Raw genomic sequence first — 27,445 nt, 5'->3', positions numbered from 1 at the left:
CTTTGCACATGGCAGAACAGGACAGGCTTAACTAAAGAATAAGAGATAGTGAGTTGATTAGGTTATTGGAAACAGGCCTCAACTTTGCAATTGCACATCAGTGGGCCTTGTATGTTCAAAGCATTCTGCATCTAAAGAAGCAAACGATGCTTTCCATCTGTGATAACAAGGAAATGCCAAAGTTCCAATTTCCTTGACATTTTATTGCATTTACTTTTGTCTAAAATGAGTATATAACATTATCTTATATAAAAGGAAAGCATATCTTGATGATCTTGAGACACATCTTGAAAACCTTCTCTACCAGACATCCAGACATGCTAGAAAAAAAAATATATAACAAATAACCCCATTTAAATGCATAGGCAAGTTTGCAGAAACTAAGAGAAATCAAGAAAAAAACAGAGAGAATCCGAAATCGGAGTGATAAACTGATATTTAAAATTTAGCTGAGTTCAGCACTTGCTAATCTCAGGAACCTAGAGATCTGGCTTTTAAGATTTGTTGCAAGCCAGAAAACAAAATCAAAGGCTGTCCTAATGTGAGCCAGGGGCTCTTGAACTGCTATACCTTCAGTGAAAGAGCAGACAGAAAATAAACAAGTCACCTACAAAAATAGATGACAGGGAAACATGTATTTCAGCATAAAACCAGGTCTGTAATTTAAATTTACCCTATCTGTGTGGTCCAGGAGACCCAAGCTAAGAAAATAACAAAGCAATCTTGTGTTAGAGGAGTGCCTGGGCTGCCTGACAGAGCCAGTGCAAATCCTCTTCAAAGGGATGTGCCCTTAACCCCATCCTTAGACAATTTCACAGATCAAACAACGTGAAAGTACAAAAGAGCTAATAGACTCATCTCAGTGCAAATTAAACAACTGCGGAGTATCTTCCTTTTTTTTTTTTTCCAGGAAAAGAACACTTTCCTATGTTAATGTTAGCCCAAATACACGGGAGGAAACAATAAGATTTGGATGAATTCCCCAGAATTTAGTCAGGAAGGGCAAGATAATCCACCAAGTGCTCAGGAGAAAGTAGAAACCAAGTAGGACCACTGTTTTTTTTCAATTACATGCTGGAGATATGAAACCTCAGAGCATTTCTGACTTCCTGGAAGGGCCAAGATAATGGATTTAAAGCAGCTACCAAAACGGAACTAAGAATGATTGGGAGTTAGTGACTAAACTATAGCATAACAGGACCATGATTGTAATTAAAGACATCTTTAAAGCAAGTCATCTGGATAAATGCAGACAGAATTGGTAAGTAACTTTAACTGCTACTGAGGTTTATTTTGTGCTAACAATAGTGTGGAATGCTCAGTAATCTCTTCCTAATTTTTGTTCTCGGTATATTTTGGGTTCACACAAATCAGAAACCAAAGTTAGATTGTTTCTAATTGGCAGCAAACCAGAGGGGACAGGAGACTGGTCAAGTCTCTGAGTTGTCCACTCCAAGATATGGACAATGAGTATATGAAGACAGACAGAGCCACCCTTTGAACAAATGGCAACAACTATATAGTATAAATAGGATGCACTCAAAATAGTAGGCTTATTTCTTAAGCTGTAATCACCAACATTAACCAGTAATTATATTTCTCCACTTTTTGTAGAAGATATAACTGGCAAATTCCGAATTTATAATTTCTAATACTTCATTCTTCTGCTCTTGTGAAGTTCATTTTGAACTCTCAACATGAAAATATTAAATATTTTTAATTGTGCACATTGGAACTTGTATTACTTTGGACTTACATTGGCTGAAACTGAAATACAGTAAAACTGCTCTAGAGTAAGCAGATCAGTTCATCAGAAGGACAGCCTTTCAATGGAAAGGGCATTCCCAAGCTGCACCAACGAAACCATAATCGTGTTACCTGCCCTAACCTGACAGCTCTGAATTAGTCTGATCCACCTATGTGCCGTACAAAGCATTATGTTGCTCTGATTTCAAAAACTGAACTTGAACTATACTTTTTCAGAGAAACAAACCATGCTTAGAAATCTGCCACAAATATCTATACATTGCTCTTGAATTCCTCCAGGAATTTCCACCTACTCATGCTGTTACTCTTCACTCTATGATTTCTTTGTTTTTCAGTCCCTGTTGACACTTAAATTTTACTCTGTAGGGAGATTTTCATGTTTGACTCCATTAAGCAAGCTTTGAAACACACTCACACAGGCTGTTACTTCCAGAACCTTCCTGCCAGCTCCTTGCATCCACACCATGAGAAAGAGCAAACATTCCTAAATCCCCCCCCAAAAACCGAATTATTTGGGGTGAGGAAAAGTCTTGACTATGACACTGAAGATTTCCTGAAGAGATCCAGTATCCCAAATGTCCTGAGGTGGGGAGGAAATTGCACAAGTAGCATCCAGAGAAAATGAGTGCTATCCACAAACAACCCAGATCCTCCCAAACTAAGGCAAACCTGCCCTTTACATCCTACATTATTGCTACATCTACGCAGCTTCTGACTTTCCAAAGTTTACTTTCCTTTTCTAGTCCCAAACTTATCTCTCAGGTTTGATAAATTTAATTTTCTTGGGTTTGAATCTCAATATTATTAAAGACAAGTAAAGTTAATCTTGTTCCATTGGGCCGCTAAATATTTTAAGAAACACTCCATTAACCACATTTTGATCTTCTTTACTGCTGTTTTATTCTATAATTTCTCTACTCCCACCACTCTGTTCCTCTCTCTCTCTCTCTGTCTCTCTCCCTCTCTCTCACACACACACGCACACACAAACACACACACACACACACACACAAATTGGAGTAAATCCAGGACAAGGACATTCACAATCTTGCCATATTCTGTATTCATTAGACTTCATCTGTGTTCAATTCAGATTTTGAAGGCACGTTAACCAACTGTAGAACAATGGAGCCCAGGACTGCCCTAGAGGACCGGTTGAAGGAACTAGAGAGGTATAACTAGAAAAGATACTTTTTCAGATCTTTCAGTTGTTAAAAGTCCCTAGTAATCTATTACAAAGAGTGATTTTAATAGTTCTTAACCATTTGCTAACATATGTTTGCAGTGAGGTCCTATGTGTTTGTACTCAGTTCTGTCTTTTTTAAAAGGGAATTTTACTTTAGACTATACATTTACTAAAACTAGAAAAATTATTTTGGAAAAAAAGGTTTGAGTATTACTTTGAAGATTTCATGGAGCTGCTGCTTCCAATCATCTGATCACTTCAGATGGTCTGATAATGTTAGATAAAACCTCTTTATCAGTAATGCACTGGAGTCCTACAGCACTACTTTCCATATTCAACAAAACCTCTCTTTGCATAGATACATGTGTGTAAAAACAGAACATTCATACTGAGGCCAGAGTGCCATCGAAGGTAATTACAGAGACAGTAAAATCCTTTTACGCTGGGAAAAATAAAATGTTAGGTATCTCATAAAATTTCAGAACCTGATTTCAAACGGATCATAACAAAGAGGAGATCAAATTTAGCATGGTGGACTGCTCGACAGGATATATTTGTAAGTATGAGATTCTATAAAATAGTTGATAAAAGCAAGACTATTGGTTTGATATAAATGACTAAAGGATGCCGATTTCATTGGTAGAACTTCTGGGAGTGTCAGCAGAAGTTTTTCTAAGAAAAAAAAAACAAACTAACAAACACATATTCTTTTGCCTGGCTTTCTATATTTAAAACAAAACTTATAGTCACTCGCTATATAAATGAATCTTTTAAATTGGGCAATAGAGGAAATACTACAGTTTTAAAGTATATTATTTTATTTTAAATATTTTTTGTGTATATCCTCATTTTAAATGTTTTTCATTTTATATGTTTAGATAAAAATATATTACAAAATGAGACATTTATGAATTGTTTCAAAAATCATGCATTACCAAATTATTAGTTTCATCACTTTATTAGCTATACTGAACGCAGGTGAGGATTTTTGTAAGGTTTATCTGAAACATTGTTAATCTTGATTTTATAGAAAGTTTTTATTCTTTTATGTTATGCTTAAGTGCAACTATGCACTAATTTCTTGCATTTTTTAAAGGACAAGAAATTTGTGTGCTGTGTAAACAAAGTCTCGCTAAAATGTAAATTGTTCCAAATTTTACTAAATTTTATGTAACATGCTATATCATAAAATAAAGAAACATATTTAAATGCAGATATATGTTAACAGACATTTTTAGAACATTTATTTATTTTCATGATACTTTAAGATTTCATTTAAATAATGGAGGAAACAAATCTATTTCTGGCATACTGCTAATACAACTCAATCCATCACCAATGAATGCATTTATAATCAGTCTGAGAATTCGATTCTATCAGTGAAATGTATTTCTTTTAAATAATTATTAGGAGAAAACAGTGGAGGCAAAATCATCATGGAGACCTAAACTTGTTCTAAACACTCTATGTTTCTATTGTAAAAGTACATGCTAGTTTTACCGAGAGGGTATTGAAAAACAAAAAAGGAAAGCAAATTAATACACAATGTTAAGATAAATATGGATTATTTAAATAAACAGCAATGGAAAAATACAAATAAAAACCGTAAAGAAATTTTTATAATGTCATGAAATTAAAACAATTTTAGATAAAGAGTTAATAAATAAAAATAGGAACAACCATAATCCAGCATTTCTGAGGTGGAAAAAGTATTTACTTAAAACTTAAGAGTATTTATAGAAATATTTGCCAAATATGCATTCTCCGGGAAGCACACAATAATCTTTTTGTTTTTGTTTGATTTTGTTATTATTTTATTTTTAGGTCAATGGAATGTTTCCACATATTATACCACCAACATGAGAAAAAAATGATTATTGTTTATTTGAAGCTTGGTGAGTTTATCCATAATTTAATCAGTTCTATGTCAGACCAATTTAGATCACTCTTTCACTGGGAATTCTCTTTTTGCCAAAGTAGATATGTAGTTCTATAAAACATTTAAAGTAAATTTTTATTTTTATCAGTATTGACTACTTGAACTCTAATTTTAAGGGTACAACTAAAGATGCCCTTGGTTGAATTTAACTAACAAAATACATTTATCAATAGGATGTTTTAATCAAATCCTTATCCTAAAGAACTTTACTTTTACAAAAAAATTAGAATGTACCCTTTATGGAATTACCAAGAATATTTCTTAGAAGTTCTCATTTGTAAATGTGAGAGGATTTCATTCTGCCACTCTATATTGGTGCTATTAAACTTTGATTGAGATGTATTATTTAATGATAAATATTGTTGAATGTTGGATTGTAGATACTTCTTTTTAAACCACTGGTTATTTTGCAAATTCTTTGTCCTCAGACTGTGAATTATATTTTCTTATTTTGTCAGATGATATTCTAAGGCTGCCTTTTCTCTTCTCATTTTAGAGGTATGAGAATTTTAATTTCTACTTCTGAGCATCTGCCTTCTATCTTCCAAAATTACTTTGGAATATTTTGTCATTATTTTTCCCCTTGTTTAATGTCCTTTTTCCTTCATGTTCAAGCCTTGCGTGTTCCTTTGCTATAATATTACTAGTGTTTGGGTTGGAAGAGATAATAAACTCAGGTGGTCAATATGATCTTTTTTAACTGAAGCTGGGTTAAGTATTTGTGAATTTATCTCTTGGTTTCAACGCAGAGAGCATTATAAAGTTGGGGGGTGGGGAGTTCTGTGATATTCCAACACAATGGTGGTACATGGTGCTTGTGAATCCAGCAGTAATCAATAGAGAGAAACACAGACATGTGGATGGACTTTCAGTTCCAGAAATCTTAGAATATAGGCGGGAAGGCACCAGGCTGTGGGCACAGGAGCAGAACTCTAGTCAATGGGACAGCGTCCAGTCTCCAGTCCCATTTCCTAAAGGACAGGAACACCAGAGAACATCTTATGGTCTATTTATTCTATGCATAACAACTCTTATGGTCTATTTATTCTATGCATAATGCATCTCATACACAATTCTGTCACTAAATATTTTCTGCAATTTAATCATTGATACTTTTATGACATTATATTCTATTTGTATTCCATAAGTTAATAAATCTGTAAATGTTTGACTTAAAATGCTAACCAACATATAAACAACTACTTATATGTAATTATCAAGTAACATTCGAATGTAACAATTTAGGAAAGTTAAAGTCTAGTAGGAATAGATAAATCAGAAATATAACATTATATCTATATATATTGCTTCTTTTTCAATGTCACCTAACTAATAAGTTGCTTGGACCAAGGAACCCTCACTGAATCAGTCATGTAGCTGAGCCCAGGGCTGCTATTGGTGTACACAGAGTTTTTGCTGGAATTATTTTAAAAGTAGCCTTTCACCACGTGGATGAAGCCCCACTTGGCTGTGAAGCCAAGACTTAGGGGAGTCTGAGTGGATCTCAGCCTTCTCTCTCCTTTTGGACCAGGCATCTCCACAGAGAGAACAACCTGAATAATTGCATTTAAAGGGAAGCTGTGGCTGGGCTGTCCTCTTGCCCCTTTTTTTTCTCTAACACTCAAGCATGCCTGAGCTCTTCTGGCAGCCTCAACCCATCAGTGTGATACACACACCCAGATGTCTGTGAATCCCTGTTGTAGACCCAATTAATTCTAAAGCTGGGACTCAGCCACTAATACAATGTGTGAACAATAGAAATATAGAAACATGGGAACAACAAAAATGAAGAGAAGGAGGATTTGCAGATTATATGTTGACATGTTGAAGAATGAATAAAGTTAATGGGGAAAACTTGTGAGATCTGAGATGAAATTTTAAAAGAGGAAGAAATGCAGTCTAACAGAATATATGTTTCCTGGTACATACAAAAGAACTTAGGAACTATTTCCTGAGTAAGAGCATGCAAGTAGCTGAAGGAAAATTGAATATACTGGAACAGAAAATTTTTGCATACATGCAATTTTTTTAAATCTTTACAGTTCCATTTTAGATAAAAGGAAAAGGAAATGAAAATCTGAGGTTTAATTAATATGCCCAAGGTCACACAGCTTAATAAGAGCCTGACCTCAAGCACATGTCTGTCTGGCTTCAGACCCCAGAACTATTTGAATATACTCTGTCAACTCGCAGGAGCTGTGGGAACCCCCTAAACTCCAGTGCATCCAGAAATTACTTTACCTTCACTATACTTCAGACCTTAGTGAGTATTGCATACTAAGACCATTCTGCTTTTGCCAATTTCATTAAATTTATAAAAGATGATAACCCATTAATAGACATACATTTGAGTTACAGAAATCACCACAATAAAAGGTCTGAAAATGTGTACACATAGCTCCAATAGATCAAGTGAGAAGACAGTGGGACACAAAAACTATTGTTAAAAATAGACGGTAAGGGAGAGGTCAAGTCTCAGCATAAGACAGGGATGACTAATTATACTTACAGAGAAGACATGTGGAGGAAGTAAATTTTTTCCTATCCTCCTACTTAGAAGATAAGCTGCGAGTCACTGTGTAACTACATTTTATAGGTGATCACAGAGATGAGGAATCTTGAAACTCAAACTAAGTAGCTTGAAATTTGAACTAATGTAGTTCAAGGTACAATTACACACAGGACTAGCTATTGACAGCCAGTCAATGTAACAGTTGTTTAGTCTCAATTAATGTCAGTGTTGATTATTTTCAGTCAGATTTATCTTTCTAGAAAAATATTTTTATTTTTATCACACTGCTATTTAAAGACCTCAGTGGATTACTTCTACTAACAAAATAGAGTCTAACAGCTTTAGTCTGTTATTTAAGGTCATCTAGAACCTAACTACACACACAAACATATCCCTTTAATAAACTCTCCCTTTTGCTTAAGTCTTGTGAATCTCTATTTGCAATCAGAAGAGTACTAATAAGTGAATTAATCTATTCCCTTTCCATTTTCTTCCTTCCTGTAGATACAAATAACTTTATTGCTCCTTCTTGGTCCTCCTCACTTACAGTAGAGACCTACATAGAAAATGAAGTTAATCAGACCACATTTCCCATATATTCTTATCCCCAAACCTGCAAATGAACTTGAATCTATACCTGTATTTTCACTAGTTACAAGAGAATAGTAACTGTTTCCTGTATTTCCACTTCTCCAATGTCTCAACTCCCACATTCTGAATTCTAGCCCCTCCTCCTTCTTCAGGAACCTGAAATTCTATTGGTTTTCCTTCTTTATTCTGGGTTTTCAACCTCTGTCTATGTACCTTTTGCCAACTTTACAATGTCACTCACATTGTAAGTTGACTTATTGTAACAATGCCTCCTAGAGAGACATGCAGGCCAGAATGGTCAAATGACAAGAGTCTGCCTCTCTGTCATTATTACGTCTATCAACAGCTTTCAAGAAAGAAAGAAGAAAAGAAAGAAAAGAAAAGAAAAGAAAAGAAAGAAAGAAAGAAAGAAAGAAAGAAAGAAAGAAAGAAAGAAAGAAAGAAAGAAAGAAAGAGGAAAGGAAAGGAGAGGAGAGGGAAAAAGAAAGAAGGAAAAAAGAAGGAAAGAAGAAAGAAAGAAAGAAAGAAAGAAAGAAAGAAAGAAAGAAAGAAAGAAAGAAAGAAAGAAAGAAAGAAAGAAAGAAAGATAAAGAAAGAAAGAAGGAAAGAAAGAAAGAAAGAAAGAAAGAAAGAAAGAAAGAAAGAAAGAAAGAAAGAGAAAGAAAGAAAGAAAGAAAGAAAGAGAGAAAGAAAGAAAGAGAAAAGGAAAGGAGAGGGAAAAACAAAGAAGGAGAGAAAGAGAAAGAAAAAAAGAAAGAAAGAAAGAGAAAAGGAAAGGAGAGGGAAAAAGAAAGAAGGAAAAAAGAAGGAAAGAAGGACAGAAAAAGAAGGAGAGAAAGAAAGAAAGAGAAAGAAAAGAGGGAGGTAGGGAGGGAGGAAGAAGAGAAAGAGAGAGAAAGAAAGGAAAAGGGAGGGAGGAAGGGAAAGAGGAAAGCAGGGAGGAAGGAGGAGAAGGAAGGAGGGCAAACAGAAATTACAAGCAGCCTTTCATTCATCCTGGGCTTCATTTTCTCTTGCTTTCCTCCTTCTTGTTTCTGTCCTCCCTGCTCCACTGAAACCACTCTCAGCAAGGTCATTAATGAGTATCTTGTGAACAAATCTGACATTTTTTGATCCTTTGCTCTCTTAATCGCTTCCCAGCTTTTAGCATTTCTTTGGCCACTCTTTCCTTTTTGATAAACTCATTCCTTGGTTTCCGTGATACTGTGTTATTCTGACGCAAGCTCCTTTTACACAGCCTTTCTCTTAAATGTTTGTGTTCAGAAACTCATATTGGGCTGTCTACTTTTTACAGTTCACACTCTCTTCCTGGAACATCTCGTCATTTTTTTGTGGGGCGGGGGGCTCCTCTTATGTGTTTTATGAAAATAACCCACCTTTATCCTGAAGCCAAATCTCTCACCTCAACTTGTTCTCTTTCTGTCTCACCTTCCATATCCAATGGGTCAACATGTTCTAATAGTTCTTCCTCCAAAATGTCTAAAACCTCTCTCCTTCCCTCCATCTCCACTGCCACCTTCCTAATCCCTCACCTGAACTCCTGCAGTCACCCCCTAACTGGTCTCCCTGATGACACTCTTGCCACACTGTAATTCATTCTACTCACAAACCCACTTCAAGTCTTAGCATGTCTATTCTGAATTTTAAATCCTGCAATGATTTCCCAGCTTCTTACTGTGAAATCCATGGCCTGTATGGCTTACCATACTCAGCCTCCGCCTAGCATTACAAATTCTCCCACCACTTTCTTGCTGCAGTGAACATTTTTAAACATGATTATTGGTTCAATCTTAACTCTCTATGCCTCTCAGCTCACTCTCTCACTCTGTCTGCCACACTCTAAATTCATGTGGTAACAAAATTCCTTTTTTTTTTTTTTTTTTTCTTTTGAGACAGGGTCTTTCTTTGTCACCCAGACTGGAGTGCAATGGTGTGATCATGGCACACTGCAGCCTCAACCCTCTGGGCCCAAGCGATCCTCCCACCTCAGCCTCCTGAGTAGCTGGGACTACAAGTGCACACCACCATGCCCAGCTAATTGTTCGTTCTTTTTGTTGGAGAGATGGGGTCTCTCTATGCTGCCCAGGCTGGTCTCAAACTCCTGGGCTCAAGAGAGCCTCCCACCTCAGCCTTGCAAAGTGTTGGGATTACAGGCCTGACCACAGTGCTGAGCCTAAATTCCTTTTATTTCCGCAGTGGGACATAACTCATTGCCTCTTAATCTTTGCTCAAGTTGCCCCTCCTTCACTCAGCACACTCGTGCATATCCTGCTGGTTCCAGCTCAGATATTACTTAACTAGGCTGCCTTCACTAACCCCTCAAGTCTAGTTAGGTTCTCCTCCTAGGCATATTCACAACCCCTATACTTCCCGTATCCAAGCCCCCATCACATGTTGGGGTTTTTGTTGTTGTTGTTATTTGTTTTTGAGATAGGGTCTCAGTCTGTTCCCCAGGCTACAGCACAGTGATGCAATCACAGCTTACTACATCCTCCATCTCCTGGGCTCAAGTGATTGCCCCACTACAGCATTCCAAGTAGTTGGGACTACAGGCACGAGTCAACATGACCAGCTAATTTTTTTTTATTTTTTGTAGAGACAGAATCTCACCATGTTTGTCCAGGCTGGTCTAGAACTCCTGGGCTCAAGCAATCCTCCCCCTTCAGCCTCCCAAAGTGATGAGATTACCGGTATCAGCCACTGTGCCTGGCTCATCACATGTATTTTAATTGCTTGTCAGTGAGGACAGGAAGAGGAGAGACAACATGTATATTGATCACAGGCAATCAGAACTTGGCACATAACAAGTATTTAATAGACTTTTGAATGAATCGTAAAGACTGATATAAAAATTCACTGCTTACCCTTAATAATTCATTATATATGTACGCATATATGTTTAGCAAACCATTTCCAGCTTTAAAATGTGTATTTAATAACTCTTAACAAATTTGTTAGTTGTTTTTTAAAGTCCTGAGTTAAAAACCTTCTATGACATGTATTGTTATGTAAAGGTGCCCAAGATGAATAAACTGTAACTCAATTTTAAAGTCAAAGTTACTGTGCCCAGAGTAGATAAAACCAGATAAGCAGCACCCTTAAAATTCACTTAGAAGGTGGTTTATTTTTTATTTGGCTATTTATACTATTTTACTTGTCCCGTTAAAATGAGGCTCTTTTTCAATACATTGAGAGAGTTTTCTAAAAACAAAAATTGTGGCTGGGCACAGTGGCTCATGCCTACAATCCCAGCAGTTCGGGAAGCTGAAGTGGGCAGGTTGTTTGGACCCAGGAGTTTGAGACCAACCTGGGCAATGTGGTGAAACCCCTTCTCTACCAAAAACACACAAAAATTAGCCAGTCATGGTGGCACATGCCTGTAGTCCCAGCTACTCGAGAGGTTGAGGTGGGAGGGTCACCTAAGACCGGAAATGTCAAGGCTACAGTGAGCCATGATCATGCCACTGCACTCCAGGCTGGGTGACAGAGTGAGACCCTGTCTCAAAAAAATAAAAATAAAAATAAAAATTGTCCCTTTCCTTGGGAGTTAGTGATTTCATTATCAGTAAGCTCTAAATGAAAAGATCTTTTTCAGAGATTGGTATTAAACTTCATAGTTTGATAAATAGTTAGGCCGGTTGAGTAAGGTCATTTACAAATCTAAGCATATGTATTTTTATAAAATATTTATGAGAGATGAGTCATTTTATTCTCCTCTCTCCTCCCTACTCACCCAGTGATTGTATTCCATTAACTTCAAGAACCCATCCTTTTTTATGATTTATAATATTGTATATTCCTTAGAAACTGACTCTAATATATAATTATTTTAAATGACCAAATTATACAAATATATACTGTATTTCCTTAGAAAAATGAGCAGGCGCAATTGTTGGATTTGTAAGATGTTCAGAGATGAATCTAAGAGGCCCCCTTCAAAGTAAGTAGCATTTAAGTTTCTATGGTAAGTGTAAAGCATATTTATCAGATGATAAATAGGTACATATTTATTAAACTGCTATTGTAACATATTTTGTTCAGAAAGTAAAATTTGCATTTACACATGAGTCATTTCACCAGAAGAGCAGTCATGTGTTACTAAGATTCTTGTTTTCATTATTCATGGTTTACATGAGAATTCAGCAAGTTAAATGCTTTAGAATCTATTATGAATAGTCTCTGTTCTTTTTAAAAACAAAGAATATTGTTTGTGTTAAAATGAGATTCTTCAATCCAAAATATTTTCTTGGTTCCAACCCTCCACATATGAAGTGCCAGAAAGTTTCATACCTAGATAAAGAAGGTGAGACTGGAGGAGGAATCAAACGTTTACCAAGCTCCCAAGTCTCTTCCTCCACACTTTGCCATAACTCAAAATGCAGCCATTTGGATGAGAACAGTGAAAAGAATAATGCCTGAGAAGAGTAACAGGCCATTGCGATGGATTTGCTCACCTCAAAGAATTCCCAAGTTGAGAACTCCTGTTAGATTAACCATGAGTGCCTAACCTAGTCCATGTCCAGTCCTCAGTTCTGGCCACACCTTTCTGTATGGTCAGAGCCCCTGGCATGCATGCTCTTCCACTAAAATACCAAAATGTCCAAAAAGGCTTACAAGCTACTGTGTGGCAAGGAGAAGGATGCTGCAACAGTGGGCAGAAGAGATAGTAAGACCCAAAGCTCAGCATTTTAAATGATCAATGAAGGCTCCTGAACTGCACAAGTGCATCCAAGTTCAAAGATATAACTTGCTAATTAAGGGACAGCTCTCCTGTCTTCTAATGATTCCCACAGAGGAACACTGTCACGGCTTGCATTTCTTCTATCAACCTTATAGACTCACCGTGAGAAAAGTGGAAGACCAAAAAGATAAAAAAATCACATTCGTGGAAAGCTGCCAGATAACAGTTATTTAATAGGTGCTTGGCATTCATGACCTAATTTAAATTTCAATATAACACTGTGAGATAGATGTTATTACCCCTATTATATAGACAATAAAATTAGGGTTTGAAGATTTTAAGTAAGACCAAGGACAATTAAGTAGACCACTGGGATTAGAACCTACGACTGTCAGAGACTCCAAACATTCTGCATTCCTTTGCCTACAACATCATGGTATCTTAAAATTCTTTCATATCTGGTATCCACTGCCCATCTGTCCAGAAGAATGGAGGGGACACAAGGGAGAATTTGTATCAGGAAAAAAGGTGTTTCAAATAATCCTAATAAAGGCACCCAGGTAGCCATAGGCCAGCATTAAAATTGTGAGAGCCTCAGAAAAAAATTATAAGCAAAAATGGGGTTCAATCGAAAATGAATTTTATTTCCCATCTTTACCCCGAACCATAATTACTCCAATCATCTCTCCCCATAAATCTCATGAGTCTTAGAGACAAAAGAACTCTCTTACCAACAATTATCGACACTTAATTTTAAGCTAACCCAACACATTGATGACTCTTCACTCGTGTTGTAGATTGTATTCTTTCCAACACATTAATTCTTCACTCTTTATTCTTTATATATCTTTTATATAGGGAAGATTTTATTCTTCCCTATATAATGATTAGAACGCACGGGCATTCAATAAAACTTACCTAGCTCTTTCCATTTCACTGGATTGAAAAGGTTATTTTAGGTTACTTTTTCTAAAGTTTTAACAAGAGAAAAGAACAATGACTCAGATAGTATTTCATGGAAATGTTTTTTGAAAGCAATCTTAACACAGTACACTGTTAAGCCTCAGTACTGATGCAAGCAGTTCATCCAAAACTGGCAGGATCCATCTGAATTTTTAGAAAACAAAAGATATCTGACCTTTTAAGGACTCCCAATATTTTTCCATGTTCTAGGATATTTTTTAATCTCTTTAACTAATCCTCCTTCATTGTGTTAAGAACCTGCTAATGCCAATGGCTGTTCCTGCAGCACTAATTTTTAGGCTGCTAATTTTAGGTATAGCCAATGGACCGTGCTTGCATGTGTCTATAGCCATCTTCAATTATCTAGTTGTTGAAAGTAGAACAATTAAGAATGCACCATAAACTGAATGGCAATAAACACATTGGCTATTTCTGTTTCATTTCCAACTTTTATTGTAAGTTCAGGGGCACATGTGCAGGATGTGCAGGTTTGTTACATAGGTAAATGACTGCCATGATGGTTTGCTGCACAGATCATCCTGTCACACAGGTAGTAAGCCCAGCATCCAATAGCTATTATTCCTGATGCTCTCCCTCCTCCCACGCCCCCACCCTACAACAGGCCCCAGTGTGTGTTGTTCTCCCCCATGTGTCCATAAGTTCTCATCATTCAGCTCCCACTTATAAGTGAGAACAGGCAGCATTTGGTTTTCTGTTCCTGCATTATTAGTTTGCTGAGGATATAGGCTTCCAGCTCCACTCATGTCCCTGCAAAGGACATGATATTCTTTTTATGGCTGCATAGTATTCCATGATGTATAGAGTTATTTGTATTTGACAGTCATTTGCCAATTCACCTCATGAAGCTCATCAAAATGAACAGAATTCTGGAATCTTTCACAACTGTTTTCTAAATGGTAAATGGCTTTGTTTATACTGTTTAGGTCAAATGTAACTTGACATAATACACCTTAATAAAAAATTAAAACTGATACCAAAAAATCTAGCAAATAGGAGACTGAGAAAATAGTAGCTTTAGGGTTACTAACTGTATTATGTGAGTGCACGCAAATAGGTTTTGCGGATTAACTCTAAGATTCTAATAGATAAATAGGTAAACACTTGGCTGGTGGCAGCAGCAAACAGTGCATAACCCTTTTAAAAGCAATTTGGCAGTCTGTACCAAAAACCTTAAAAATTTGCCTCTCTTAACCAGCTTTGATTCTACTTCTGCTAGTGTCCTGGAATTACTCTAATCATGTGGCTATGGCAAACCTTAAACACAGCTGGGCTACATTTGAGTTTTAATGGTGAAAAATGAGAGAAAATCAATATGCTGTTTGAGAATAATTATGAATAAACTATGGAATGCCCCCCTTGTAGCCTATTTTGCCATCACCATAAACAATATGACTATCAATGATTATACATTTGTAATTATAAATTATAACACTACAAATGATTAAGACAATTATGATGACATAAAATGCATAAAGTATACACCCACATAATGTGATTACTTCTTGATTAAAAACACACAAATACAAACAATAAAAAGACTTTTAAAAACTACATCAAAATACTAATAGTGGTAATTTATTAATAGAGAGATTATAGGACTATGGTTCTGTATAGTATTTATTAAATTATATTTTCAAGTCTATACTATTTGCATAATTTTTAAAATTTTAAAATTTAAATAGTAAAAATAAAATGTAAAATATCACAGGAAGACAACTTGCCAACCAAAACCACACACAAATGGAATGTAAATATGTTTTGGTGTCATTTTCAAGATAATATAATTTTACTTAGTTCAACAAAAACCTTGAGAATATTTAGCCCAATCAGTGCTTTTTGTTTCTTTTCAAAGCCTTACTTTGGAGGAAGTGTTACAGTGGGCCCAGTCTTTTGAAAATTTAATGGCTACAAAATGTGAGTATTGTGTATCTGTCATCTTTGAATAACTAGCAAGTTCCATTCTTAGAGGTAAAGGTGGGGGTGCCAGATGATGAATGTATGCTATTCTTCTCACAGCCTTCTAACTGGCAACTGATACAGTTAAAAAAAGAAAACCTGAAAATAGTTTGTTGTGTCAACCACTATTATTTTCTCTGGTGTTAATTAAAACAAGATTAGTCACTGTGAATATTTATTCTTCACAAGTATATGCACAAAATCCCTTGGAAAATATGCTTAAATAGTAACACATACCATAGCCTTCTAAAGTTAGTATTAAACCAAAAACTTACCTCGCTGTTCTTGCTGCCTTCAAAAGTAAGAACAAATTTGAGTCTTGATGTTCTAAAACTTCTCCCCAAAGTTTGTTTCAACTTTTTCAGTGTCTGATTTAAGTGGGACTGTACATGGGTCTGTATAAAGTTGTTGGTAAGTATCGACATTAACACGGTATAAATAAAAGATATCAGCAATGGATGTGACAGACATAAAGTCATGGGCTCCGTGCAGGAAAAATAAAGGAGGACGTGCATTCAAGAGAATAGTCAGTTGCATTTGGGGTCAGAAAAGCTGACAGGTTGTAGAAAATGATAAAACCAGAAGACAGGTACAGAAAAAAATGTAGGGTGCAGTCACAGAAAATTCTCCTGTTGAATTTGGTATTTTTTTTAAATGGAGTTGGTTCCCCTCAATGCTTATTAATTTTTGCCTATAGACCCATCTTTTTATTTAAGATCCCATTTGAGCCTCTCTCTGAATGTTTTATCTGTTTAGAGCGATAGACTATAAAGGAGAGTTAGCTGTGCTACTTACGTGCTTTAACTAGTGGGAGGTACCAGTAGCTATTCTGGGCAAGGTACCTCCTATTCCTCACGGAGGTTGCCATACTCCTGAGGCACTACCTGCTCTTTCTGACTCAAGACCCTCTTTAGTATGGACTCAGTTGTCACTGCCCAGCCCAGAAGGTAATGGCAGTAGGTGTAGATACTTGGCTACTCCTGCTGAAACACGTTAATCAATAATTCTGGCACTTACATCTGCCCCATCCCTAGGGCTGGATCTACCTCTACAGGCTTGGGTCACCACCTGAGCTCTCATCTTTTGTAGCATGCCTTTTCAGTGGGCATTTGGGGCCATAGTTTCTTCCTTTGATGCAATCACCACTGCCTTTCACTTTTCAGGTATTCCTCATGGCTTATAATCCAATTTGCCAGCATGAATGTGAATTTTAAACAAATATATTCTGGGTCAATTTTAGAACATTGAAATGGGATGAAGACGCAAAAGTATATATTTAGTTAACTATATTGTAAATTTTTGTCCTAATCCTCTGTAACACACATTTTGCCACCTTGCTAGATTGATCTCTTTCTTGGAGTTTCATACTCTTCATCTACAAAATGGGAATGATATCACTTATCCTTTCAGTTTTATTGTGCAGGTAAGATATAAAACATCTAGCTCAATGCCTAATAGGCACACAATAATTGGTAGTTTCTTTTAATAGTAATAAAGTACATGTCTTTGAATATCATTCTTTTTCTCTCTGCTGCCTACCAACGAGTCCAAAATCTTGGTATTTAATACTCTCTACACCCTAATCCAAAACATTTTCTAAAATTTGTCTCTAGCTATGCCTCATCACATAACATGCACTCCACCAATGTGACTGTCACTTCGTTTTCTACTTGTACATCTATGATTCTTCTGCTCCAGGCTTTTGTTCAAAGTCCTTCTCATCTCTAGTTACTCTACTCATCTTTGAAAGTTAAATTCAAGTGCCACTTTCTCCAGAAAACTGTTTAGACGTTTTTACTTTATCTTCTATTTTGTTAATATTAACATTTAGTCTGATTTTCATTGTAGCTAGTTAGTGTATTGGGTTTTCTATATAGTGACTTTCTCCCTAGATTATAAATTCCTTAAGAGCACAGCTTGCCTCTCATTTACCTTTCAAACCCCTGAGAGACTGAAAATGTGTTTTGTGCCCAATGAGCATGCAATAAATGTTCCATGAATAAATACGAGAAAAATATTAGTGAGAAAAGATCAAAACACCAAGCTATATTATGTAAGTTTCTGTGCCAGTTCTGGAAGCCTCATAAACAAAGTGAATAGGCTTAATTATTTGGCAAGGATTTCAAGTGGTCATCTGCCTTGCTAGAATCAGCAATTTAGAAAGCTAGTGTCATGAGAATAAGCAAAGGCTCTAGTAAAGATGAGAATAGGAAAACATCATACTGCTCTTTATAAAAGCCAGCAAAAATAGGGTAAGAGCCTTTACAGAAATCATATTACTATGAAGTTCATGTAAAAATTCAATAATCACATAAGTAATAAAACAAATCATTCTATGGATCATCCATCCAGTAAGACAAAACTAAAAATATAAATATTAAATGTGCCAGAGAATAAAAATGTGTTGACATTAACCAAGAACATTAGTAAAATGCATGCTCTAGCTGAGATATGCAGATACATATTTTTACACAGATTAAAATATTATTTTTAACAACATGTAGCTCAGACACACACACGAAAAAGAAATATATCAGCCTGGGTCTCAATAGATGAACCGAAATTGGTTTAGAGATGTTTTGGGGAGCCATGAAGTCATAGTGATCAAAATACAATTAAATTCAACATCTTAGTGGGTAAAGGGGATCCAAGAAAACCATCAGCTTGAGAACAGAACTCTGGCAAACTCCAAAAGTTAATTAGAAGTTAAGAATGTTAGCAACTTAGACAGCTTTTAGATATGCTATTTAATGCTACATTATTCATGAATACTTTTTTAAATATCAAAGAATTTTTTGTTATTTATATATTTAAATACCAAAGATTTTTTGTTATTTATATATTAAAATATCAAAGATTTTCTTGTTATTTATATGAAATATAATGTACTCAAATAGAACTAAAGTAGAGAGACTAGCTAGAAGGCTGCTGCAATAATTCAGGTAAAATTGGAACTCAGTGGGGAAGACAAAGGCTGGGGGTAATTTGCATATAAATGCTAACAAAAGTCATAGGGCTATGAGACTACTGAGAGGGAGAGTTCAGATAGAGGAAAACACACCCAGAGATGAAACTTAGGTGTGTGCTACTTCCAAGGGCAGATAACCAGAGAGGTCAGCAAAGTGGATGGAAAAGGAGCACAAAGTGAGATAAGAATGATCAAAATAGTGCGTTCTTGTTGAAGCCAAAGAAGAGAGTATTTCAGGAAGGAAGCTGTGAATTACCAAAGACTGCTGAGAAGTCAGCTGAGGTGAGGAAGGAACAGTGACCACTAGACATGGCAATATGGAAGTCAACAGTGCCTCAACAAGAGCAGTTTCATGGGTATGGTGGAGACAGGTAGAACCAGAGGAAGTGATACACGGCATAGGGAATCATTGACATAAGTTTTGCTGTGGAGTTCTGCAGAGAAAAAAGCAGAAACTGGAAGCAAGAATGAGGTCAATATTGGAAGTTTGAGTCAATAGTTGTTACTAGTTATGTTTGGGAAATACAGAAATATATTTGTAGGATGATGGCAACCATTCACAGGGAAGAAACTGATGACATAGAATAGAGTGGAGATACTTGTAAGAATAATAGAGGAATGCAAAGTGATGGAAAAAGCAAAAGTAGGAGAGAACCAGAAAAAACTTGTTTGGCCGTCCCAAAAAGGAACAGGGACACTTGCCTCTCAGGAGGGAGGTTATAAAGGAGGAGTACAGATGGAAGTACTCTGGCTATTTCTGCAGAGAAGACAGTGAATATCCATCTGATTAATCTGTGCTCTCAGTGAAGTTTGAGGCAAGGTGTCCAGTAGATTGCTCAATTGCTCAGGAGAAGATGTGTGTGTTAGTATATTTTAACATAACAAGGGAGAAGGCATGAAATAGTTTCTTCAGATTTAGAGAACCATGATACTGTGGAAGGCTCATTGGATGACTGGGCAGTGTTGAGTGTCTGTCTAAAATCTGAAGTTATGATTTCAAATATAAGACCATAGTTGTGTATTTTTCTCTGGCTTGTTCATGTTGCCCCAGTATACACACAGAGCAGATGTTAAGTCATTCCGGATAAGCAAGTGCTCTGAATCACAATGCTTTAATCTTTTGATCAAAATCATCTTGGAATATACTATTTTCCACCCTTTCTAAATTATCACAATCTCATGCAGACCACCTTAGAAATGCCAGTTAAACAGTGTGGGATTGTCATACTGCTGAAGGCAATGAAGGCTACCCCGTATCATGAACCATGTGAAGGGCTGGTGCATCTTCATCAGCATCATGGCACAAAGCAGGCAGTAGAAGTTACTGATGGTTACTGCTGTTCCCTTTTGTACATCCTGATTCCAAAAGCAGAGTCATTCTCTCAGCTTTTTTCATCTGTGCAAGCTCCTTTGCTGCGCAGTGTGATTGGCAGTTTCCTACACTATCACTTATTCTAATCTCTGCTAACTACTGCTGTTGCCATGGTTCCCTTCATCAATCCTTATATGACCTGCACTGCCTTGCCTCTACCATTTCCACTTAGCACTTTTTGTCTTCTTTAACTTCTCATGCACTTCTTCACCTTGCAAAGCCGGGGGGGGTGGGGGGGGCGGGAACCTGGCCTGGTATAGACATCACTGTCCAATTGGTACTTTCTTTTTTATTTCAGTATTTCTTTCAGAATTTCAGAAAACCAAAAAGTAATATTATATCAGATATAAACCTGTGGTCTTTAGTGCTTCCTAGATGTTGAATAACTAGGGTCTGCTTCTTCACTTTTCAAGAGCCATAGAGAATCATTTTAAGACACAAAAATACGAGGGATCCAAAAGTCCAAATTGACATGTGCTTATTCAGTGCCTGCTATATAGCAAGCAGTGTTGAGGCAAGGGGTACACGAAGATGAATAAGCTGCAGTCCTGATCCTCTAAGGGTTCTCAGGTGAATGGGAGGATAATGGAAGGAAACCACAGCAAAGAGAGCTGGCCTTTGTCACTGGGGCAATGGGAAATATTGAGGGGAATAAATAAAGGGCTGTGGCTAGATTTTTGTTTTAAAGATTTTTCTCTAATAAAAGCATAGAGGAAACTGAAAGCAGGATCAGATAGATGAATCGAGGCTTCTTCAGATTCGATGGTTTACAAATATACCTCAAAATTCATAAACAAAAATAATAAATAAAAGAGAACAGAAGGTAATGCAATAAATGTAACAGAGATAGTGTCCTCAGTATATAAAGAGATGTGAACATTTTAAGAAAACACTAGCAATGCAAAGAAAAAATAGACAAAAGATTTGGAATTCAGAGGAAAAAAAGAAATGGTCAGTAAAAATGCAAAACTGTTTAAGCATTATATTTTAAAAATACATATTTAAATAATTACAAGTTACTGACTTCACCCCATTAGATTGGAGAGGGTGGAGTAAGTCAACACTGACACTGCCATTGGGAATGAAAAATAATGAAATCCTTCTGAAAGCAATTTTACAATATGTATCAAGAGTCTCCAAAAATATTACATCTTCAGTCTAAAAATTCTACTATTTTAAATCAATTATTTTTCCTAAGAAAATAGAGGAGAAAAGGTTTGTAAGCTAAAATATTCAATGTAGGATAACTTATAACCAAGAAAAGGGGAAACAATCTAAAACAATAACAATAGAGTGGCTAAATATATTATGGCCTATCCCATCAACATACTATTATATGATCACTAAAAATGAAAACGAGAAAGTGTTTGCTATGTACTATTAACTAGGAAAGAATAAGAATGATACAAAATTGCTTTCATATTATAATGCCCATAAGATGATTCCAGTGTGTATTTGTGTTTGTGTAGATGAATGAACTCTAGTTAGGTAGGCAATTATTCATGAACAATGGATTAAAAGAATAAAAGGAAATATATCAAATGGTTAACAGTGGTTATTACTTTACTACAAGTTTTCTGCATTAAAAACGACCCACAGCTCTTTAAGCTGTGTTCATATTAATAATATTAATATTAATAACAAAGGTAGAAGAAAAATCAGAAATTATTAACAGCAGAGAAGTCACAACAGAGAATTTTAATAAAACTGAAGCTTCAGTGTAAAACTCCACACATATTATGGTAGAATTATGAAATGCATTATCCCCAGTGGTACAGATTGAAAATAAAATGAACTTTAAATTGGCTTAGAGGCATTTCTAATGGTACTGCAACATAGTACACCCTTGGGCTTTCCTGCCTGGTGTAAGCCTTGCAGTCTTACAGAAAAAATAATTCTGGAATAGATGGGCCACTGTTCTGACTCAGCCATGAGAAAGCCCACATTTCCCTTCTGCATCAAGAACACTGGCATGTGTCACCTTGTGTGTCATAGAAATACTAATTTTAGTGACTAGTTTTAAAAGAACAGCCTAGAGATTCCCAAAGGCACCACTCTCACTTTTTAAGGAAAAAGTATACACTATGTATGACATAAGCCATTTCTTCCACCCTCCCAATTTAAATGAGCAATTCTGTTGTTTCTCGCTTATTCACTCTGCTCAAGTAGAATCGCAGTCTCCTGAGCATAATGTTCAGGAATGAGTATCATTTAAAACTTCAGAACAGCCTACATTGCCCGATTTAGAAAAGGCTTTTCCACCTTGTAATTCACTTGTGGTATGAATCAATGGAAATTCTAAAGAGAGCAATTCAGTTCTGACTTCAATAATTACTAAGATTCCTGGAACACTTTTACACAAATGCATTTTCAGCTGCTAGCTTGAGTAACTTGCAGTATATTCAGACAAAAATTAGCCTGATGAAGACAGAATTCTGTAAAGTATGCCAATGACGTGAGTCCACTCATTCTGTACACTAGAATTATATCTGAAATGTCAGACAGGCTCAAGTAGTCCAGTTCAGCCTTCACTAGTCACCACATGGTAACAAGTGACAGAAAATCTTAGTGATTTACAATAATAAAGGTTCACTTTTTTCATGATACACAACAGCTAGGGTCAGCTCCACTCTATTACATGTCTTCACTCCAGCTTTCGGGCTAAAGGAGCAGTTCTTTTCTAGAATATGCTCTTCCTGTGGTGGCTGTGAGACATGGGAAATAGAAGCACATGATAGTTTTTAAACCTTCTGCTTGAACGTGTCCATGGCACTTCTGCATGTATTTCATGACTAACACAAGTTCAATGGCCGATGCTGATATAAACAGGACATGGAAGTATAATCCCCCTACACAAAGGTCAGGAAATAACTGAGGAACAATATTACAATTTGCCACATCAAGTGTCTGAAATATACCATATTTTCAATAGTATATATAGAATAGTGTATATCTATGCTGTATATATAGAATACCATATATCCATGCAGTATATATAGAATACTACAACTTGGGATCTATAATATGTGTATTTATGTGTGGAGAGATAGATAGAGGAAACAGATCATGAAGACAGAAAAAGAGAGAGAAGATAGATAGATAGATAGATAGATAGATAGATAGATAGATAGATAGATAAGGCAGTGTATATATGGCTTCATTAGCAAAGGACTTTGGTATGACAAGAACTGTAGAACCATTTGGCCAGCCCAAAAAGAATCAGGGATACTTCTTCCAATCCATCAGGAAGAAAGGTAAAGAAGTCAGATACAGATACAGTTGGTTCTAAAGTGATAATCTATAAACTTTACATACAATTAAGCTAAACATAAACACAAATTCAAAATACTAACTTGGAATCTAATATTGGTTTCCAGATCATTTTCCTACCCCTACCTACTCATCCACTCAACCCATCCAAGTAGCCTGTGTGACTGACTCTCATTCCATGATCCACAGATTTTTATCTGGTATCTCATTTTCTTTCTCTTCCATAGCTAAGTACAAACCATATAAATATTGGCTTCCAACTTTACTTGTTAAGCCAGAAACAGCTTTTTGTTCTTTTGTTGTTGTTATTTGTTCATAGTTTGTTTGTTTTTTGGTTTGCCACCATTCAGCTATCTCTTTAGGAATTGGATTACCAATTCCTGCATCTATGTTCTCTGTTCCCACCTTTTTGTGCCTATGGTGAGATAAGACACAACTTACAGTCCCTTCGGGGTGAAAATCAACTTCTTGTTTGAAATCTAAGTTAAAATATATCCCCCTCACATTGGATAGGAATATTTAATCTATAACATTTTCTATGTTACAGTTATGTAATGCCTCCATCTCATCTGTCCTCTTAACTCATCTCACGTTATGTCCTTGTTGAACCATCTCACATGCAATGTCCTGAAGGCTGTATTTGCTCACGTGATAATAATAATCCATGTTCCAATTTTGAGTATTCCTAGAATGTAATATTGATATTCAGCTTTCCCCAACTCCAATGCCTCCTTAGAATAGATCTACTTCTATTTGAGTTCTTTTGCTTGAAGACAAAATACTTCGTTATCTTTGTTCATATATCACTGCTAACAAAGCTAAGCTCTCAAGAAGCCTGGCTTTCTAGTGCTAGGAAACTTGATCTGATCTCTTAGATGACGACCCAGGAAAATATGATCTTACTCATCATTTCCATTCCATCTGGCTACCATTATTTCTCATAATAGTAAATGATACTGACCAAGATAGTGTTAATCAAAATCCTATGCTTTTGGAGGTGATAGATATGCTTATGGCATTGATTGTGGTGATAGTTTCTTGGGTGTATACTTATCTCCAAATTCATCAAGTTGTTTTAAATTATGTATATCTTTTTGTAAACAAAATATCCTATGCTAACAGTCTCTAAGTGGTTATTACTCAGTGTGCCTACACAAACATTTCTATTAACATAAATTGAAAGTTACATTGTTGTTTTATCATATAGCAATCCAATTCCTTGGATATGCCAAGACACTTTCTAGTCTAGTCTAGCCAAAAAAAATTAATATCTTGAACTTTGAGAATACTTGGTCCTCCCAAAGATTCCAATTAATATGTTAGATTTGTGAGAGCTCACCTAATCCTCTTCTTCAAATACTAGCACCTACAAAGTAGTGTCTTAATTGGAAAAGCTCCTCCTAGGCTTATCCTTATCTCCGCACTCCAGAAAGGCAATTTAAGATCAGAGCTGAAGATAAGAATCTCTGGCATCAAGTGTCATGTGATGGTTACGCTGCACGTAATCCCTGTCCTGTACTAGATTCTGAGATAGTTTCCAGCATCACATCTGATTTTTCATTCCTTGTCTGGTCCCTTATTTCTGGCTTGAACCATAAACCATGAATATGAAGTTGAATTTTTCATCTATCTGTGTTCTGCTCTGATTGGACATTGAAAAACACTCCAGGGTATACAAACTAATTAGAGTATCCCTTTTACATGGCTTGGATATTTTTCTCCCGACCTTGACCTACAAGTTTACATTTGAAACCCTGCTCTTACCCTACAGTTTGGCATGAGGTCTTAGATTTTTCATGTCAGCTTCATGATTAGAGCCCTGTCCTCCTGAGCAGCTTAAGTCCTTTTCCTGGGCTGTCTGATGTCTCCTGTCCTATCTGTCCTAGACTCGTCCACACTGGTGGGTGTTTTGCTCTGAGTGACTCAGAATAAAGGGATGACCTCACCAGTGATCAGCATTGTCAAAGCATGCTTCAGATGTTAGCTCTGAGTGTGTGATAGACATGAAAACTGATATATAGAGATAGATATCAAATATTTACCTGTTAAATAATTTGTGAGTTTTTAATCAGGCTTTGTTTTAACTGTATTGCTTAGATTATTTTTGGTGATTTTGACCCATGAAAATAAACTGATTTCTCCTCTACTTTTAGATGGTCCAGTAGTCTATGCAGCATATTTAAAAATGGAGCACAGTGACGAGAATATTCAATTCTGGATGGCCTGTGAAACCTATAAGAAAATTGCCTCACGGTGGAGCAGAATTTCTAGGGCAAAGAAGCTTTATAAGATTTACATCCAGCCACAGTCCCCTAGAGAGGTAACTACCTCACAATGACAGGAATGGAAATCAGTTCATCCCTGCAAGAGCACTAATATGGATATTAGCATCCATAAGTGCCAGGCACTTTACATCCAGTGTCTCCTAAAATGCTATAAATTCAGTATTGCTAACCTTATTTTACAGATAAGAAACCTGAGACTCTGAGAACTTGTCCAGTGTCACACAGCCGTTAAAAGTGGTAAAGTTAAGATTCAAAATTAGACCTGTCAGGCTCCAAAGCTTCTCCCCATTAAATTATCTTAATTTCTAGGCAACTTAAGAAGAAAAAAAGGAGTCTATGGCAAAAGTATTGGCCTTCCCAGCAGGAACTATAAATTCCATGAAGAGACATGTGAGAATCCTGTGTTGTTGGGCAATGAGACATAAAAAGTCCTGTCAAGGGAACAAAGAGAGAGGACAGTATATGAGATTTCTATCGCACAGGGCAAGCCTACATTGTTGACATATTCCCCAGAACTCTTGTCTGGAAAATACCTGGTTTATTGAAATAGCCACTTCTCCCCTCTATTTATCCACTTCTCTTCATTTTCTTCCCATTTCAGAGCATATTCAGTTAAAGCAACATTTGTGACTATTAAGGGAGATAAATTTTTTAAAAGCACCAATTTCTCTTTTCTTTAAAAAGAGACGTTTGTCTTACAAACTCCCTGGTTTGTAGACTGCTACTAAGAAACCACTGCGTCCTGCTGAGTAAGCCGTGGTTTCAGAGACTGGCCTGGCCTGGAGCCTCATATTTTTCTTTTTTGTTCCTCTTGGATGTGGAGTTGGATATTTACTTTTAAAAAAGCAAAATGTTTATTTTTTATACATCTTCTTAGATGCCTATAAAACTACAAAGAAAATTACCCTATTCCACTGAAAAGGAGAGCAGGGAATAAATTAAACCTTTCTATTATATGTGCCTTTTTTTCAACTATGCTTACTTACGCTGTACATGTAATTTCACTTTTCAGATTAACATTGACAATTCGACAAGACAGACTATCATCAAGAACATTCAGGAACCCACTGAAACATGTTTTGAAGAAGCTCAGAAAATAGTCTATATGCATATGGAAAGGGATTCCTATCCCAGATTTCTAAAGTCAGAAATGTACCAAAAACTTTTGAAAACTATGCAGTCCAATAACAGTTTCTGACTAATAACTCAAATGTGTAAATAGAAAATGGTATATTGAAAGTAGTGGGTTTGATCTTTTTATTTAGAAACCCACAAAATCAGGAACACAGTATAAATAAAACAGAAATCAAACTCTAAATTGATTTTTAGTTCCTAAAAAGAAACATATCTCAAAAGCAATGGAATCTAGAATTCTTATAACATGAATAACAACATTTACAGCATACCTATGTAGTTCAACTAATATATAAGGAAAAGGAAGGTTTTTCTTCATGACACAAGCGTTATAAAATTTTTACTGTAGTAGTCAATTAATGGATATTTCCTTGTTAATAAAATTTGGTGTCATAATTTACAAATTAGTTCTTTAAAAATTGTTGTTCTATGAATTGTGTTTCTAGCATGAATATGTTCTATAGAGTACTCTAAATAACTTGAATTTATAGACGAATGCTACTCACAGTACAATCAATTGTATTATACCACGAGAAAATCAAAAAGATGTTCTTCAGAGACATTTCATCTGTAAAATTTTCCTACTATTATGTTCATAAACAAACTTCTTTATCACATGAATCTTCCACATGTAAAATATTTCTGATGATTCTTAGCTGTTAAAAAACATGAATTTCTTAATTTGCTCTTACATTTACATTCCTATAAGGATATAAAATGTGGTTTCTATATCTTGAGATGTTTTTCCTTACAATGTGAACTCATCGTGGTCTTGGAAATCAATAAAGCCAAATGTCAAC

General features: G+C 35.9%; 1 protein-coding gene across 2 annotated transcripts; it reads left to right on the top strand.

The window, feature by feature from the left end:
- The first annotated feature begins 3,327 nt into the window (after nucleotides 1-3,327).
- On the top strand, nucleotides 3,328-27,445 carry RGS13 (regulator of G protein signaling 13). 2 transcript variants are annotated; one of them, XM_007989123.3, is made up of 7 exons: nucleotides 3,328-3,509; nucleotides 4,778-4,848; nucleotides 5,351-5,390; nucleotides 11,867-11,935; nucleotides 15,513-15,574; nucleotides 25,380-25,546; nucleotides 26,524-27,445. In XM_007989123.3, the coding sequence occupies exons 4-7, from the start codon at nucleotides 11,871-11,873 to the stop codon at nucleotides 26,707-26,709; spliced, it is 480 nt and encodes a 159-aa protein (XP_007987314.1). In that variant the 5' UTR covers nucleotides 3,328-3,509; nucleotides 4,778-4,848; nucleotides 5,351-5,390; nucleotides 11,867-11,870; the 3' UTR covers nucleotides 26,710-27,445. The 2 variants fall into 2 exon arrangements, with proteins under 2 accessions (XP_007987314.1, XP_072867529.1); XM_073011428.1 differs by lacking the exons at nucleotides 3,328-3,509; nucleotides 4,778-4,848; nucleotides 5,351-5,390 and adding an exon at nucleotides 6,609-7,155.

This window comes from Chlorocebus sabaeus, chromosome 25, assembly GCF_047675955.1.
Source record: "Chlorocebus sabaeus isolate Y175 chromosome 25, mChlSab1.0.hap1, whole genome shotgun sequence".
Taxonomy (NCBI): domain Eukaryota; kingdom Metazoa; phylum Chordata; class Mammalia; order Primates; family Cercopithecidae; genus Chlorocebus; species Chlorocebus sabaeus.
The sequence above is the reverse complement of the archived record's forward strand: the minus strand, read 5'-3'. Positions and strand labels throughout refer to the sequence as shown.